The 18,936-nt window shown below is 34.0% G+C and overlaps 2 protein-coding genes across 4 annotated transcripts in view; one reads left to right on the top strand and one right to left on the bottom strand.

The window, feature by feature from the left end:
• LOC144855830 (lectin BRA-3-like) overlaps window positions 1–18,936 on the top strand; it is a 53,303-nt gene that overhangs the window by 311 nt on the left and 34,056 nt on the right. The gene's annotated exons all lie outside the window — the stretch shown is intronic.
• On the bottom strand, window positions 559–18,802 carry LOC144855453 (uncharacterized). Its single transcript, XM_078713317.1, has 28 exons — window positions 18,692–18,802; window positions 17,694–17,769; window positions 16,814–16,911; window positions 16,182–16,573; window positions 15,517–15,792; window positions 14,608–14,826; window positions 13,973–14,156; window positions 13,571–13,684; window positions 12,890–13,086; window positions 12,406–12,636; window positions 11,890–12,138; window positions 10,739–11,224; window positions 10,182–10,482; window positions 9,601–9,776; window positions 9,041–9,373; window positions 8,773–8,907; window positions 7,891–8,236; window positions 7,037–7,286; window positions 6,442–6,613; window positions 5,852–6,068; window positions 5,537–5,679; window positions 4,774–4,917; window positions 4,391–4,544; window positions 3,647–3,670; window positions 3,460–3,538; window positions 3,035–3,084; window positions 2,256–2,513; window positions 559–1,761 (listed from the first exon to the last, which is right to left on the bottom strand). Exons 1-28 carry the CDS (start codon window positions 18,747–18,749, stop codon window positions 1,694–1,696), a joined length of 5,430 nt encoding a protein of 1,809 aa, XP_078569443.1. The 5' UTR covers window positions 18,750–18,802; the 3' UTR covers window positions 559–1,693.

Here is an 18,936-nt window from a genome sequence, read left to right on the forward strand (position 1 = left end):
ATCTAATAGTAAATGTATATATAACACAAAGACTAAGGTTCAGGTGGTATGCCTCCTATTTTTATACTTTTATAGTTTTTTTAACTGATCATAAAAAATAATCAATTTAAGATTTGTTGAATTTTGTTTTTAAATTATGGTTTGTATAGAACTGTATTATACCACATAAATAAATAGCTGTAATATATATAATAAGTTTGTCAAAAATCAGGTCTAAGAATTAAGTAAGCTCTGACCACCAATCGGAAGCAATCCGTATTCATCCTTAACCACGACTGTGCGCCGCGGCTTTTTTGCCACCGAGATATGACGAAGCCTACGTACTCTATAGGCCTACTATTATGTGTAGTGTATGAATTTCATTCTTCCCTGCATCTATCGGCAAGAGTTGAAAAATGTTAAGATAGACATCTATCTAATATTATTAATAACGGTACGTATTCTGTTCTGATATTGCTTTTAATTTTATAGAGAAACTTATTTTCCAAAATTAAGTTAGCTATTCGCGTGTTTTGTTACACACACACAAAAAGAAAACAAGACATTATTATATAATTCTGTCAGTTTAATTTGACCTTCGTTTGTACATTTACATTCCACAATTAATCAATTAATTGAACCAAGGAATGAATTAGCTAAATTCGTAACTATATTGTTGTTAGGCTCCCACTAGGTATGGCTTATGAAATGCTACGGCATTTGACCTACCTAACTATAACAGAGCTGCTACTTGGGAGCTTCAAATTGTGTGGCTAGGATTTGCCATATAGGCCTATTTTGAATGTTTCATATATATGTTAATAAATATATGTAGAAGCATTTTGTAGGCATATTGTTCTCATAAACATTGCCCAAGCCTAAAAAAAAAGACATATTTAATGTTTTAATTTACTTTAAATGCATAGGCATATCTGTAATTACCAATTTTCAAATTAAACAAAATGACTAGGCCTAGGAGATTTGAATTATTTATTTTTTTAGGCTGTATCTGAAAAACAATTGCCATGTCCTCTTTTTCGAAAATATTAATAAGCATATGAAATTGACAGATTTTATAGGTAGTATATTAGGCATATATTTACTATTAATGCAAAATCGTCTAGGTCTACAGTACTTTTAAAATTAAACATCACTTGATTTCATAGAAACATAATTTTTACATTTTCTACACAAAAATAAGAATAAACTTTAACTTTTTTGTTTATTTACAGGTAATTTTACACATATTTTAATAACTCATGGTAAGTTAAAAAAAACTTTATTTACTGTATATTAAATTATAAATATTACTTGTTTGGTTGACCGCTGTTTTTACCATTCTACCATTAATTTATTTGAATTTGTTACTGAATTCTTCCAAAGTAATTGCTTTACACGTCTATTCGTTTATACTTTATCATCAAATCATCTTTTTTTATCAGCAACTTTCTCATAAAAGAAGTCGAAAATTGATACCAGTTGTACGGGGAGGTTATCCAAGTCACAATCAAAGCAGTAAGTAATTGTAGACAATTTGTATTGAAAAATATAATAAATTGAACCAATACTGTAGGTTAATTAAAATGGTCTATAAATTTGTAACCGTAAATTTGGTCTTTGAGGGCTCAAACATGTACAATGATTAATGGAATCATTTGTGTACCTATTTTTTTACGATATTACGATACGATATTAATAGGTGGAACAATCCTTGCTATATCTTTCCTATTTGCTGCCAGTTTCCATCACTGTCGAAACTATGTACACCTCTGTCTGCGTCAACTGAAAGTGATAAAAATATACAGTTTTTTAGTAACCTGTAAAGGATCGGTTGAAATAAGGGATAACCAATGAGTTGAGTTTGAAATGTGAATATTAAGGAATTAACTGGAAAGGTGATGGTGGATTATAACGCAAGTAATATTATTGGGTAAAAAGAGGAGCTAAAGAAATTGTCGGTGACTAAAGGCAATAAAAACGTCATTTCAACGATCAATGGTCATGGCGCTGCCAGAAATAAATTCGGAGTGATAAAACTGTGTCTCGTGTCTATTGTGTGAAAGCAGATTGTAGCTTACTAGAGCCTATGTCTAATAGTACAATTGATGATCATAAAAATATTTAGTTAGACTTTTCCCAAGTCTGAAGTTTTTTTTTGTTCGTCCACCAGTTGGCGTTTCGAATTTTATTATACGTATGAAACGCCATATATGCCAAAATATTTATTTTCTTGCTAATATTCGAATCACGGTCTAGAACCTAGACTAGATATTTACCTTTAATAGACTGGTTTACCCCTGTTACACTTGTAAACGACAAGGTAACTTCTGTTGAAGGATTGTTTGGCACTTTCTTGGCTTTCACCATTTCCACATCGTTGTCGACGTATTCTAGATAGCTGTCGGGGCTCACTGAATACCATGTTGTTCCGTAATCATCACTTCTCATAAGAATATGACCGCTTTGATCCACTCCGTATATTTCTCGAGTTGAATTTATGATAGCTATAACATTTGCAATATTATCATCGATAGCTAAGAAATAAAGAAAAAAAAGTCTTAACACGAGTTGTAAATATAAACCCACATCATGTCAGGGCGTGAAAAAAATGTTTTCGAAAATTATTTTTTATTGTCAGTTTTGGAAGAATACAAAAGTATTAAATTCCTTTTCCTGATGCTAAAACAAGTAATAACAATTTATTCTGTAGGCCTACAGAGATCAATTAATTTTGGAAACCCCCTGCATCATTCTACTAAACCATTTTTGTTGGTGAGATTTTATTTTATCATTGAAATGAGCAGTGTTCTACTTTTTGTAATTTAAAAAAATGAGCAACCAATCGGAGCTAATAATTTCGGCGATTTGCTCCTGTTTTGGTAAAATGTTAAAAAATGTTTTCTTTTGGAAAATGAGAAATTGATTTATGGTGGGAAAATAGACTCTTAAAGTTATACTGTAGTAATTTTGTTTAGTTTAGCAGTCCCTGACCAATTCATCTTTGTATATTTTACATTTTGGTTTGTTGGTCAAATGAATTGAAATTAAATATTACCATCCCATGCCATTCCATTGTCATCGGAATAACTACAGAGATGAGGTCCACTGAAAATAGAATATGTGATATTTTATTAAGTGAATACTTTCAGCAGCTTAGTGTGTTCTAAATTGATTCATAACGACAATTGAAGCAAACAATTACAATTTATGCCAGTATGAGCTAGGTAAGACTTTTCACATACACTGATCTTATACATAGGCTTGTTTTTTTGTATAAAGTTTCGAAATGCCTAGATTGCTAGTTTTAACCTTTTATCCTACTGATAATCAAAACCTGTTTTCTTTATGTACTACTATTGGTGCAGCAGGTTAGTTTGGTTATTAAGTCGCAAGATTTGAATTTGGGTTGCGGTCGTTAAAAATGAATATAATATAAAACAATTCACAGTGAAAATATTAAATTAAATAGAATGTACGTACTCAATGTATGACAAAACACAGACAAATATTCTTCCAGATAGTGGATCAACAATCACGCCTCTGTCGTATTCAGTAAAAACTAAAATATAAAATAGTCAGTAAAATCGGTAATATGTTATTCAGGAGTTTAAAAGCTGATACATAATTATGTAGGTATATGTAACGAATATTAATGGTTTTAACTTACCAGTAGGTCCATCTGACAGACAAGCTGTAAAATGAAAAGATATGATATTACAACATTTTCATCATTACACATATAAACTAGAGGGTACTCTGAGAGTACAAACCTCCGCCTACTGTAAAATTCCCCTACATACAATGTCCCCGGAAAATATATATATATTTTTTTACATTTTTTTTATTAGTTCTAAGTGTAAATAGGCTAAATGCACACTACAATGTTGTGGATGAGAGTTTGGTGTAATGGTTATGTATCCAGCCTCTCACAATCGCTGGTTCAAGTCTCGCTGAGTTTTGTTTTTTTTAATTATTTTTTTATTTCTTTTTTTTTGTGGACCTTGATCTTTGACCCTGACCCTTCAAAATGTAACCACAATTATATGATGAGTAATTGATCATTGTGGCTAAGTTTGGTGAGAATCGGATAAAAACTGTGGCCTCCAGGCTGTTCACAGACAGACAGACACACAAACATACAGGGGTGAAAATATAACCTCCTTGGCGGAGGTAATTAATCATTATAATCTTAAATTCGTATGTATATATATATGGAACCGGACCATGTTGAAACGTTGTATGGTCCGGCTGCGTTTGCATTAGCGAATTGCATTCAGGTTCTTACGTCACACCTTATGGATATAGTAGTAGTTACGGTAAACCTTAACCGCTCGGCTTTACTTTATTTAAGATAATTTATTCCGTAGTGAATTAAATGTGAATGAATAATAAAACCATGGATTATAGTTACTGGTGATAGGTGATGCTGCCTGGCATCCGTACACATCAAATTGCAACTTCTTTCCCGATTCCTTTGGATGTACTCTGACGGCAATTGCATCAAATGGATTTGCCAGAATATGAAGATGTTCTTGGACAGAATCGTTTAAAGCGTTTTCAAACACCTATCATAGAAAAATGATCATTGGCATAATATGTACTTTATACTATATATATATATATGCACTGTGTCTATTGCAGTGAACAGTACACATCTACATAGAAATACTAAAATTATATAATTATTGCAGTAATAGTCATTGCAGGTGGATAGTGTTGAATACATAATAATATATTTGAATAGGGCCTACATGTGTAACTCCTTTGCGTTGAAGGAACTAAGTTTCTACAAACCTTAATTTCAGATGATTCCTTATAGTCAACCCAGGTGACAAATTCTGGAGAGTAAGCCACCGTAAACTGTGAAACGGTGTTCTCAGTGTCCCCACATAGAAACATTTTGATTCCAGTTACATGCCGTTCAATATGAAATAAAACCTAGTAGAAGTAAAATAATAAAATAAAGAACGCTAAACAAAGTAGTTAAACATAGCACTAGTTCATCCGCACTCTTTGTATGCTGCTGTACACCGGTGTTAAACCCGTACTCGAAATGAACACGCGAGTACAAATCCTTTTTCCTATTTATGCCTGCTATGTTTACTCTTTCATTGTTAATTTACAATGTGTATTTAGGGTATTGATGCAAGTTCATTCGAATTTTCTTAATCTTTTAAAAGTTTTTCGTCTTCCAACATTATGATTTCCACATTTTCTTTCCATCTGTTAGGGCCGAATGGTTGTGTTATTGTGTTAACGTCTTATTTGGTTCATCCTTTTCAGTTGGTCGTTTTACTTTAAGTTTTTATTGGAATATCATCTGGTTATAATTTAAGGTCAACATGAGAACATTATAAATACAATGAATAAATGTGTTTGTTGCTATGTTTAGCCTTTCGCTTGTCCTTTCTAAACGCCTACTGCATGTTCCGCTTACCGTTATACTGCTCGTATAAGAATAGAATATAGAAATTGAATTATTTATTTAAAATCAAATGGTTTAGACAGACAGAGAATAACTCTTGGTCTTTTGAGAAAAGTTTGTTCGGTGTCATACCTGTATGTACTCTTTCTCATAATCTCTAAGAGCAGGAATCCAACCACTCCCTGGAGTTAAACCCTGTTGAGCGTCGTTCGTACCATCAAATGATGAAGACGCAGTGACGTTACAGGCGTCGCCACCAATCGATGTAAGGCATTCTATAATAGAATTAAAATTACAAACTTATAAACCCTATTGTTTCGGTATATGATCGATTATAATCCCATGCTTGAGTATAATAATAATGATGTACGGTATTTATAATGTATGATGTATTACTTTGTGCATGTTTTAAGAGTAGGTCGTCGCAAAAGCTCTATATTATCTTACCTGGGACTGTGAATTGGATGACAAGAGGGACCGTTTTGGACTTATAAACCTGTCCCAATACAGGATTTGACCCAGACATACTATCAAGTTTGTAGTATATTACTTCCATAGGAATTGTGGTGTTTATGAGTCCATTTCTCCTTGGCAGTGTGCTTAGAGGATCGATAGAGAAATTAAAGTCAGCTGTAAATGTATCAGTAAAAAACATCTTTCCAAACTGAAAGTATGAATAATATAATAATAGGTTAGAAACTTTGTGGGGCCAAACCATAGTCACCTTGCTACACTACTAAAGCTTAGTTCCCGCTTAGATGCAGCGCAATTACGTAAACGCAGAGCAATTACGTAGGCGCAGCGCATGTGAGTTTACCAATCACAGGCGACAGTTCAAATAATCCATCACGTTATGATTGGTCAAAGTACTTACAATTATATTCAGTGGTTTCACAATAGCTCTGAATCACCTCTCATTATCAATAACCCCGCTTAGTTAAGTGAGGTTATTATCAAGTTATTGCCAAGGTTTATGTTTTATAATAAAAATTACAATTGTTATTCCCGGAGATACCCTTTAAGTAAGCGTTACTTACAAGCATTTGGAAACCATCATTGTTTGTTTGGGTCGTAACTTGTGGTTCGCTATCAATATTTACGGTTTCAATCGTAATGTAGTTAGGAAGTTGAAGGTTTAAAAAAACTCCAAACGCATGCGCAGATGATGTGTCGCTATGCACGATGGCTGTGTTAACAGTCAGCAGATCTCTGAAAGAAACCAAAATAGGAAGCTATTTTGGTGACGTCATGAAAACAAACCATTGTGTACATTTGTCACCATCAAGAAAACATTTGAAATATACTGAGCTTTACATCAAAAACTTTTCTAGACTAGTAAAATGTTAATGTAAACCAGTTACTGTATCAGGTCCGGAATGCTGTTTCAGAATCCAACCTGCTATGCTTGTGGTTGTGAATTCCATGTATTTTTGTCTTTTTTTTAAATTTTCAAACATTTATTTCTGGGAAAAAATTTGTATCTAGCTGCCTTTATGTATTTATTTCTGGTCTTATTGTATTTTTCGTGATTGTGTGAATGGAATTTGCTCACCACTGTATTATTATTTCACGATACTGACGAAAAATAACTTTATACCCGGAGCTACCCTTTAAACAAACAAAAATTGTTACCCTGGATTGATATCCTGTGGATCGTATTCTGGGACGTCAATATCAAGCACAAGTTCGGGTCTTTCGGAACCAGTCTTGTTGACTTCGATAGTCTGTGACAACGGCTGACCATCACCGTTAAACTCGACGCTAACATCAAACATTTGCTCATTGCTTAATTCGTAATTATCGGCCAATTGAATTTCAACATCAATTAGAATTGCATCGTCATCGGGCTTTCGCTCCTCAAATTGATATCTGTGTGACGAAACTGTCGAATAAAAATGGAATACTAATCAATTTTGTATAAAACAATTAAACTTGTGATCACAAATTATATACAGTTGCCTACTATTTATCTATAGTTACGTCACCAACACATGAGCTTTCATGCTAATTATAGTTTTTGTGGCAGAGTTATATATGAAAATTAGTGTAGTAATACACCCCCCACCCCCACCCCAACACCCAAGTGACCTATCTGATCTTTGGTGATCTATTATATTCCTATAGATATAAATCGTATATGTTACTGTAGCACACATTTTACCTCTTATTTACTTCATATTACAGTGACAATACAACTGTAGGGCTGTTATAAATTAGCATTAAAATACTAAATACAAATATTACACACTGCAGAGTATGGGTCCTACTAAACACCACACAACACTACAGAATAGCACCACATGCGCCTAACCACAGACGCTAATGCGCGTTAGTAGGCCTACGCAACCCCTAAGTAATCAGCCTTAAATCAAACTGAACCTAACCCTCTAAATGTTCCCTAAGTACTAACTATTGTATAGCAATGTGTGATGTGTTGTAGGGTGTGGTGTTGACTCTTACTCTTGTATGCACAAGTAAAAACTTACAAGAATTGCTAATGATTCCTAAATTAATCGTTACGGAATCTTTTTGACTTGTGCTGTGAGTTGACCCATATGTTAAATCCAACTCGTAAAAACGACCGCATGGGTAATTTTTGCCAACGTGCTGAATTGTGACGTTTGTAATTGTTAAGTATGCTTCACCACTGGTATCTCCCGACACTGATGAAAAAGTAACTTCTGCACTCATTCTTCTGGTGACTTGAGATATACTGATGTTGACGGTAAAGTTCTGCTTTTGGCCTATGGTGTAGATATCTGGATTCGACTGCATGTGCGTGTCGTTTTCATGTGGTCCAAGAAATGCATATATTGGATCTAATGCATACGTCTGTAAGATAAACGATAACTCAGGCACTTTATCTAACGATAAAGTGTAGTAGGCTATAGACTTTGTCTTAAGCTATGTGTACACTATCAAACTTTAATGGCAAAATATGTGATGTGCCCATATATGGACATGATGATGTCATATCACTACCATAATAATTTAACCATATCACTACTATATTTGGGCCCATCACACTGTTTTAGTCAAACTAATTTGATAGTGTATAGGCCTACAGAGCTTTACGTTTGTTTCCAACTATTCAAATTTATTACTGAATTTTTATTATTATTTAATTGAAAGCTTATTCCTAGTTCAACCTTCCAAATCCGTTTCTGTGACAAATTCTAAATAGTTTTTCTCTTGTCAGTGCAATTAGTTAAAATAGTTTCTACTTTTTGTAATTTGTCAATCATCAGAGCTTTGGTCGAGTTCACATGGCTTTAGGCCTATAGACTACTACTTCATTTGCATTATAGCAGGGTAGGAACTATAAGCTATGTATGAGGGAGTTGTAAAAATGTTGTACTGTAGCCTACCCCCAGAGGTTCTTGAACATTAAATGTCAATTGTTGAGTTGGTTTCTCAACACCGTCAATGGCGAGAGTTGCAGCAACGTTTACTGAAGTTGCGTCAGTGTCTGCCTCCACTCTGTAAATCACCTCAAATTGAACCTAAAAAATAAGAAAGACGCATAAGATAAGCGCTCCATTCTAGATCTCGGTACGGCATCTAGGGTTATGTAAGAAAGTATAATTTGTTTGTTAGTTTTTATATAGAAATGCAAATGAAAGATAATATACATACCATATTGGCATCTTGGTTAAAGTCTTCATTGACCCATTCCATGTTTGTAATAACTCCAGCATCTAGAGTTGCAATATCATCATAAACACCAGGAACTGTCGTGTTATACACAGTTGTCAACATACTGCCGTTCACACACGGTATGTTGAAGCCAGCGTAACGAAGATTTACTTGACATACGGTTGCAACTCCGCTAACCCCACTCACGTCCAAACGATAACTTTTAAGCGATTTAAATGGAATATGGACATCAAAAGAGTATTCAGCAATGCCTCCTTTACTGACTGTAACTATTGGGTAAACTTCAGAAAAACTTAGCAAAGGTTCCAGGCCCTAAAATAAAAATAACATTAATATTTTTTAAATATGAACAAAATTACTATGAAATAATTTATTATTATACTTTGATAGTTTCGCCTACTGCCATTATTGATATATGTTTGATCATAACTAACTCCACAAAGACCGGCTGGATTACCAAACACTTTGGGAATAGGAATAGAGTAATGAATAACTCTAAAAATGATAAAGACACGTTTTTCATAATGTTTTAAACTCACATCATAAGTTGTTGGAGGCCCACTATTAAAGGTAATATTTCTTGATGTTGACCATAGATGGGTTTGACCAGTCCTCACAGTGACATCAAACGACTGTGCGTCTACCTGCTCGTCAAGTCTAACTACAATCTGAGACACCAGGTAGTTGTCCTCTCCATTGGTTATAGGAGATACTCCTGAAGATAATGAAGCGATATTACAGATTAATAAGTATTTAGAAATAACCAAATAAGATAGATACGATTAAATAGATTAAGGTTAGATGGATTATATTGAAGAAGTTTAGATAAGGGATAAGGTAGAAATATATTAGATCAGGGATTATTAGATAGATTGAGATTTGAAACAAGGCCATATACATGGCTGCAATCGCGTGCGCAAATTTGAGTTTACCGACCGACATAGTGAGTTATAGAGTTATAATAATAATAGTTTCTGTTGAAAAAAAACTAAACCATATTTATTATCACTGTCCTGTTCTCAAGTAAACATGTTTAAAAATACTATTTATCGCTTTATGCTGATGAACAACACTAAAATGTATATAAGAAAAAAAAAGATTTTAGTATGTTTTCACTAACCTGAATTCCTCACAATTCCAAGATCTAAAAAGGCACGATCCACCAACCGGTCATTCTCGTATGAATAGTAGTTTGCCTTGTAATCCTTAAAACACGGAAGATTCCTGCCGGATCTTGAACTTAAAATATCCGCTCTACAGACAGATAATGTATTGTTTTCGGCAATAACGTCAATGAGATACTTTGAAACAGAATTTGTTGGGGTGTAGATAACCATAGTGTAAACTGCTGTTTCGCCTACCACCAAGGCGGAGACACGACCGTCGTCTAAATTCAACTCAAATTGTGGCTCTTCGTTGTCCTGAAAAAATTAAATGTACTATATAAGCTCTTTAGTAATTGCAAAAACAATGGAAATAAATGATGTTATGAATAGAGTATAACGACTATACCAAATTCGGTTGTAAGGAACACCCCTACTAAGAGGACATTTTGTTTGTTCTGAATAGTATATTGTTGTATTCTCAAGAAGATGTATTTTCTATTCTTCTCCTTGGTATTTTATCGATCATCATGTTTATTTCTTAAAGCTAGCTTGGTTCTCAAAGAAAACCTACCTCTGTAAATTCTGGATCAGTTAAGTTGACCTCGTATGACATCTGTTTGGTAACCACCTCTTGTCCATACGTAAAATTAACAGATACGTTGTAAATATCACCGTCGTTAATATCTGGATGATCTTTCAGTTTCATGTGCACTTCAAACACGATTTTATTATCGTTGGGATCTGTTGGTTCGGGTTCGTATACCGGATTTGTAAAAGGACCCGAAGAGACAACCATGAAACTGGTTGTTTCATTAGGATATTCCACTAGTATAGAATTATGTCCATCGAAACACGGAAATGACCCTCCCACGCTATTAACACGGAATTCACACCTTTCAAACAGAGATTCTTCGCTAGATTCCGGAACGCCAATTTCAAATGTAAACGGGTAAAACGAGGTAGCAGAAGGCACAGTCAAATCCATGTTGAAAGACAGGCCAGAATTCTTGTAAATGTAATTATCACTAGCTCGGTTAATAAGTTCTAAGGTTGGTATCTGAAAAATGAAAAGTTATGAATATAATATTATTATTAATATTATAATATTCTTAAGCGTGATTTCCACTATGACGCAACGAATGGACTTACGCGTAATGTAATTAATTTAATAATAAGCAACTGATGTAATTTTCATGCGATGAAAGGAGAAACGGTCATACAAACAAATAAAACTGTCATTGAATGAATCGAAAACCTTGTTGCATAGAACCCACTGTCCCCGCAAGCCTCTTCTTGAAATTAAACTTTGATATACTTTAATAAAAAACTACTACTAAAAACACTGCTCTCAGCTTTGAATTAATTTAGTAATTTTGATAACTTCTAGGCTTATTGTAAAAAGAAAATGTTGATGTTGATGCGTGCGACTTTTCGATTCAACATCTGTGTTTTAAATGATTGGCCACCATGCTCATTGGCTAATAGTTGTGATGTCATCATTTTTCTTGATGTGTTTTGACACTCGTATGATCTTGGAAAACCCACTTAAACAGGCATTTTGTGTGATTGAATCTTTCTGCTTAGGTAATATATATTTCGTATATATTTGCGTGTTATTATTAATATTATTATCTTCTTTTTCCTATATGTCCACAATTGGCCTACATTTCTGTAGAATGTATTTGAAAACTCTGAAGCTAATGATAATTTAATTAATGCTACCTTGGTGTCATCATTGGCATAATTTTGAGGCATAGACTGTGAACCTGTGAGATCAACCGTGGCAGTCCATAGAACTTCAGCTGTTGCTGCAGTTGAATACGTTACACCTGACGTCACTGTGTATTGATTTCCGTCGACCGCAGATTCGGACATTTTTGCAACAACTCTGATCTTGACCGTGCTGTCGGACACCTCTGATCTTCGGCCAATGTTTGTAATTCGTCCAAAATCAAATGTTACTGTATCTCCCTATAATGAAAGAAAAACTAATATATCTTGGCTCAACGCAAAGACAACGCAAGTGAGTTGACCAATGGCAAACGACAGTTTAAATAGTCCATCGCTTGTGATTGGTCATCATTTACGTTCGTTACGTCATTGTGTTGCCGCTCTAGTAGGAACCAAGTGTTTAATAGGCTGGAGATAGAAAAGGGTAGAGTTGGCAGGTGCATACCCTTCTCCTGCTCACAGGTTTCTTTTTATTATAGTGTCAAATACCAGCCTTTCTTTTTTTACCTCTTCATTATATGTTGGAGAAACCACTCCCTCGCATGGATAATTATGACCGATAAAGTATACTTCAGCACTGCATATGGTCATGATTGAGTCCGAGTCCATGGCAACCTCAACACTAAGTTCAGTTGTTGCTGTTTCTGGCAGGGCAAAGGTCAATATGAGACCAACGTGTCCTCCAATTATGATATCATTGCCATCGGCTGCGAAGAAACTGAAGCTTGGGTCATCCGCCTAAAAAAAAAGTTTTTGAATTTTCAGATTTTTGGAACAAACAATCTAAAATTAGAAATTTTAAAGATTAGAAAAACTTTATTTTACTCCAATTCAGATTTGAACTTTTCTCTTTTGCTTCATATGCAGACAGCCTGTAATTTAGATTCCAGAACACTAGGCTTTCATGTTATTATACTCTCTCATTGTGTTCAGGTGGGGCACTGCAGCACTAAATAAAATACTGTACAGTATTTATATATTATAAACTTACAAGCGTAATTGGCTTTTGTGTTAAAGCCGTCACAGAGTATTTGTTGGAATGAATGTATTCTTTGTCCACGGTCAATGATACACCGATCCAGTACGATTTAGTGTCGACTATTTCACTACTGTCTGTTAGGTGTATGGCAATCTGCACTCTGATTGTGTCCTGTGTATCGTTGTTACTCCCGCCTCTTGAACGTTTTCCTAAAATACATATCGCAAATATGAATTATATGCAAAGAACCCCTATTAAGCAGATACATACATACATACTCTCCATAAAATAGGTGTATAGGGATTTGGCTGAGGTTTTAGATATATACTGCACAACTGTATTTCCGGTGATTTTACAGGAAATTGTCTGCTTAATAGGGTTGTCGTCTGAATAAGACTTTTGGTACTAATCCCTGGAATGTATGAAAGGCAAGATAAAACTATACAAGTTCAGTAGAACATTACAATAGCCTTTGGATCATGTCAAAACTATTCTTCAACAATCTGTATAATTTAAGGATGTATATTGCAAACCTTTTAGGCAGTCACTGCAATGAGCAGTGTGTATGATTATCCCAAGCAAATCTTGCTAAATAATTCCTTTATCGGGTTAAAGAGTAAACAAAATGTAGTTACTGCAGTAACTGCTGTAGAATAATGTTGGCATGGTCCTTAAGCAGACGTGCATACCTACCTGCATTTGTTATACTGCCAAACACATATGATGCAGATGCATTGAACTCTGATGACGTATTGGAGTTACTTTCAAAACGTGCCAAATCCTTTGCCATGCAGTCATAGCTTTCACCTGTAGCAAAGTAAAATGTATTTGTCAATTGCTTCCTTGCTTTGTCAGAACCGAAAGTCCATTGTTTGACTACAACATATTGACCTAAGACGACCTAGGCCAATATACGACTTTCGCTCTCTGCGTGGGAAATCATTTATTGCAGGCGATGATTGTACAGTACATTCTATAGTCCGTATGAGGTATGTTGTTATCCAATGAGAAGCGTTCTAATATAGACATTCGGTTTCTATCTTTATTGAGACCGCAGCACAGAAAGTACATTTACCATGATGATGTTCAACCTACCGTATGATCCAACACTCATAGAGGCAAAGCTCATGACTGGTTCAGTTTCTGATTCTGCCATGACATCTAAACGGATATCGGAACCATACTCTGGGAGTACCATGTCGGTGTAAAATAAAGCACATGTATCTTTGTATATTTCGTTTGGTCCAGAGATGGAAATAACCGACTCTGATGAAGAGGTCTAAAAATAAAAGAATAATAATTAAATAAATGTATTGTTTCAAGATTCTTAATATCAAGTCTCCTGAATTATATTTTACTATTGTACTGTATATAGTAGGTCATGTGTATATGGCAAACATTTTCGATAAAATAAATTAAGTCAATCTCCAAAGCCTATTTCCACTACGCAAATTGAAAACATCAGCATAAGTATACGCATGCGTATTCGTATTGCTATCTTCCAATTACATTTCTGCTATAAATTCTAATTCCTCGAGTTTTTTCATTCGGCGAAATTATAGTTTTTGCTTTTGCAAAGTGACGCAACCAATCTGAACTCAGGAAATAAGTTGTCATGTACGATCAAAATGAAAATCGCAGTTATTTGGATTCGCTTGACTAAATTCACCTAGTGGAAAACCGACTTAGTTATTAAACTTAGGCCTATTAGTATTTGGTAGATACATTACCCATGTATCGCGATCTATAGAAGCAGTGAATGCGATTTGCGCAATCCAGATGTCATCGTTGTAAGTAGCGCCAGCCACCACGTCATAGGTTTGACCATCCTGTGTTGCATTATTGTTTGCAAGTATTACCGCGTAGTCGATGACGATTTTACTTGCGTCACTCGCAGAAGTGACCCCGCTGTGTGATATGCTCCCAAAGTCAATAACAGCCCGGTCCCACTGTAAAAAAAACCCAGTTTATTTTGTTTAACATAGCATGTATATGATTAACTAGAAAAGATGGTTAAAATGACGTAAATAGGGTAGAGACTAAGCAAAATGTAGTTAGGCTTACTGCAGTAACTGCAGTAAGATTAACATTTACTTTAACAATTAAGCTCATGCATCACTGATATTAACACAAATTACTGTTTTGCCAACATTCGAATTATATTATAATCATTATTTTCTTTCACTAAAAACTAAATTTTCTAAATTATCAATGCTATAGTATTTACGTTGAGTATACTCGTCGCATTTTATGTGTTCATGCATAGTTTTTGATATAAGGACATGATCCGACGTCACAAGTTATCATTCTCACAACCGAAAGTTCATTGTTTGACTACAAAACATTGGCCTAAGACGACGTAGACCAGTGTACGACTTTCGCTCTCTGCGGGGGAAATCATTAATTGCAGGCGATGATTCATCAATGCTATAGTATTTACGTTGAGTACTGTATACTCATTGCATTTTATCTGTTCATACTCGTTTTTGTACTTTTTGAAATAAGAACATGGTTCGACGTCACATTTTATCATTCTATATATCGCCTTTTGATAAGTAGTATTTCATCAGGCTTGATACTTTACCTATTTAGATAGTATTTCAAATTTGGTATATGTTTGAATAATAATACAATCTTACTCTCTTGTCTCCGTTTTTAGCGTCTAAAGTGACAACAGTCTCAGCAACAGATCCATCATAGTTACTACCAACGTGTGTAATGGTTGGATCACAAATAGTAAAAATGGCTGACGATTCGTATGGAGTGAGAAGCTCAACGACCAAGTCAAATGTCTCTGCTGGTAACCAAATCGAAAGTTTCATTGGAACTTTTTGTCCAATTTTCAAAGTGGTGACGCCTGTAAACGAATCAAGCTTTTCTACCAAAAATACTGGTGAGGAAGGCGTCGCTGTTGGCTATAAGAAGAAAAAGATGTTTTATTGAAAGTCAGAATTAATCGATAAAGTAAGTATAGTAAATCCAAACAATGATAACAGTGAGTGTGTAAGCGATTGTGTGAAATAAATAAATAGAAAAATGATTGTTATTGCAAAACACAATATTAAATATCCATTGCTATATACCGCAATAATAGTAATACGGTGATAATGCAATACAATGGCACACACGCAACGCAAGCGAATTGACCAATGACAAGCGACTGTTCGAATAATCCATCACTTGTGATTGGTCAAAACGTTGCTCTTACGGCTAATGTGAATATTATATTAACATTAACCACACAGTCGCCTAATTTGCGTATATTTTATCTTTGTGTGAAAAACTCAAACAAAATTGTACGTACAACTGCTGAACGTCTCTGTCTAGAGTGAACTTCTGGACTGCTAATCACTACATCTACTGTTGATGATAGCTGTGTGTCCGCACTTCTAACGTGTCTCGTAGTGTGAATCGGATTTCTTGCCGAGATCTTTAAAGTTCGCTCGATATCATAGACATCGTCTGGGAGATCCTGTGTGTATCTGACCACACCCGTGGTTTGGTCTATGTCAAACATGTTATCGTCATTTCCCTCTTCGATTGCGTACAGCACGGTTGAACAATGGCACGAATTCTTGTCCAGACATTTATCTGCGTCGAGGTCCAATGCATTCAGAGTGGTCACATGGTTGCCGGTCTTTTCACTCAAAGCAACTTCAATCTTGTTGCGTGTGAACACGGGTGTATGTAAGTTCTCTATTCAGTAAATGAGAAATAAAATATACTTGTTTTTTTTCAATAGCTGAATCAGACTAAAGATTAGCTATTAAAGCTAGAGTGGCCAGTCCTCGTAGCATTGAGTGGGTTTTACAAATGAGATATTATTATAGACATAGGTTTTACTAGAGATATTATCGAGCAGGTATTAAATTATTGATTATTTTGGCCATTGATTAAAAGTCAGCATGTAGGCTAGATATTACGGTAAAATCCTACCGGGAATGTTGCAGGTTTCTCCGGTCCAACAATGGGAACAATCACATTCTCCTGTCGCATTGTTACAAGTTCCGTGAAAGCATTCAACTTCATTAATTCTGTTGATAACAGAAAGAAAAAAACAACTTTACACAAGGGGATCTTTATCACAGATGCTATTCCTATTATTGAGGTTTTGTTCTGCCAATACTACATGATAAACAAAATTAAAAAGAAATGTTATGCAAGTGGCATCGTTGTTTTTTATAGTATGACACGCCCACAAATAACTTTACACAGGGGATCTTTATCACAGATGCTATTCCTCTAATTGAGGTTTTGCTCTGCCAATACTACACGATAAACAAATTAAAAAGAAATGTTATGCAAGTGGCATCGTTGTTTTTTTTAGTATGACACGCCCACAGATACTTTTTCTGGTGACAGCATACGATAAAAGAAAATCAAAACGAAACGAAACATAAGTGGCATCTTGCTTTTATTCATCATATTGTAGCTAAAACATGTCTTCTTTGGTTTAAATTCTTTTGTTGATAAAGTATAAAGAAAACATACTGTTTTAAAGAATTTTCGATTCTAAGTGTTTCTGTTTTCAGATGAATTGACTACATCTTAACATATATCATTTTAGGCAGAAAGAATAAAATATTATAAGATTATAAGATTGAAAAAGACTTTTCTTTTGTTTATTATTCAACAACCTACCCCAAAATGTACAGGATATCAAAATACAACTTATATTAAATATATGTTGATCAATATTCTAATTATCTTATTCTGTTGTTATAATATTGTATTACATTTATTTGATAATATTTTGATCTTGATTTTTTTAGATATCCCATCGTTATTACTGATTAAATTCATGTTTTAAACTTACTCTGAACACATTGACAGTCCGCATCGTTTAAAAACTTTATGAGTACACGTCGTCGGTATCACAGAAAGATTTTCCTCTGAAATATAAAATATAAAATAAATTGTTAAACCATAGACAGAAATGGTTGAAGAATGTAAAGATCTCCCTTCTATTATATTTGTAAACTTATGTTTTAGAAGTATTTGCAACAGCATTTTGTAGTATAGGTTGTATAAGGTGATTTGGCTTAATATAGTAGAAAAAAATATAGAAAAAGGAAATACTTTAAAATCAATCATAAACGTTAAATAACTCTCACTGCTTTTCCTAGTTCCAATTATTAGACAATTTCTTTATTTTTAGAAAGTGACATTTTAGGTAAAGTTAAGTTCAGTTTAAAATACTATTTCTAATTTAGATTACAATCATTAGAAAATGAACTTACTGATTTCATCAACTACAAATACTACTTTATGATTTAGATTACAATGATTAGAAAACGATCTTACCGATTTCATCAACTACAAATACTACTTTTTGATTTAGATTACAATCATTAGAAAATGAACTTACTAATTTCATCAACTACAAATACTACTTTATGATTTAGATTACAATGATTAGAAAACGATCTTACCGATTTCATCAACTACAAATACTACTTTCTGATTTAGATTACAATGATTAGAAAATGAACTTAATGATTTCATCAACTGTAAATACTATTTCTGATTTAGATTACAATGATTAGAAAATAAACATACCGATTTCATCAACTGAACTACAAATACTTTATGATTTTAGATTACAGTGTTTAGAAAATGAACTTACTGATTTCATCAAAATACTGTATCTGGTTTAGAATACAGTGATTAGAAAATGAACTTAATGATTTCATCAACTATAAATACTACTTTCTGATTCAGATTACAATGGTTAGAAAATGATCTTACCACTTCAGACAACAAATAATTCCTTTCTGGTTTTCTTAACTTACATTTATTAAAACATAAACTTACCAATTTCCTGAGTTTGTGCAAAAACGACACTGAAAAGTATCAAGTAAAGTCGCAGCATTTTCTTGCTAAGCGTTTTCAAATGTAAGTAAAGTTCGAAGATATTAACTGTCTTCTGTTACAACTGAAATTTCATCTTCAAAAGTGAAGCCATGAGAAAGTCGACATCTGTTGCAAGACTTTATAAATATATCAATAATTGGTATTGATCGCAATAAATTAGTTTTTTAAATTCATAAAGACTAACA

Source organism: Antedon bifida, chromosome 11 (genome assembly GCF_963402885.1).
Source record: "Antedon bifida chromosome 11, ecAntBifi1.1, whole genome shotgun sequence".
NCBI lineage: Eukaryota > Metazoa > Echinodermata > Crinoidea > Comatulida > Antedonidae > Antedon > Antedon bifida.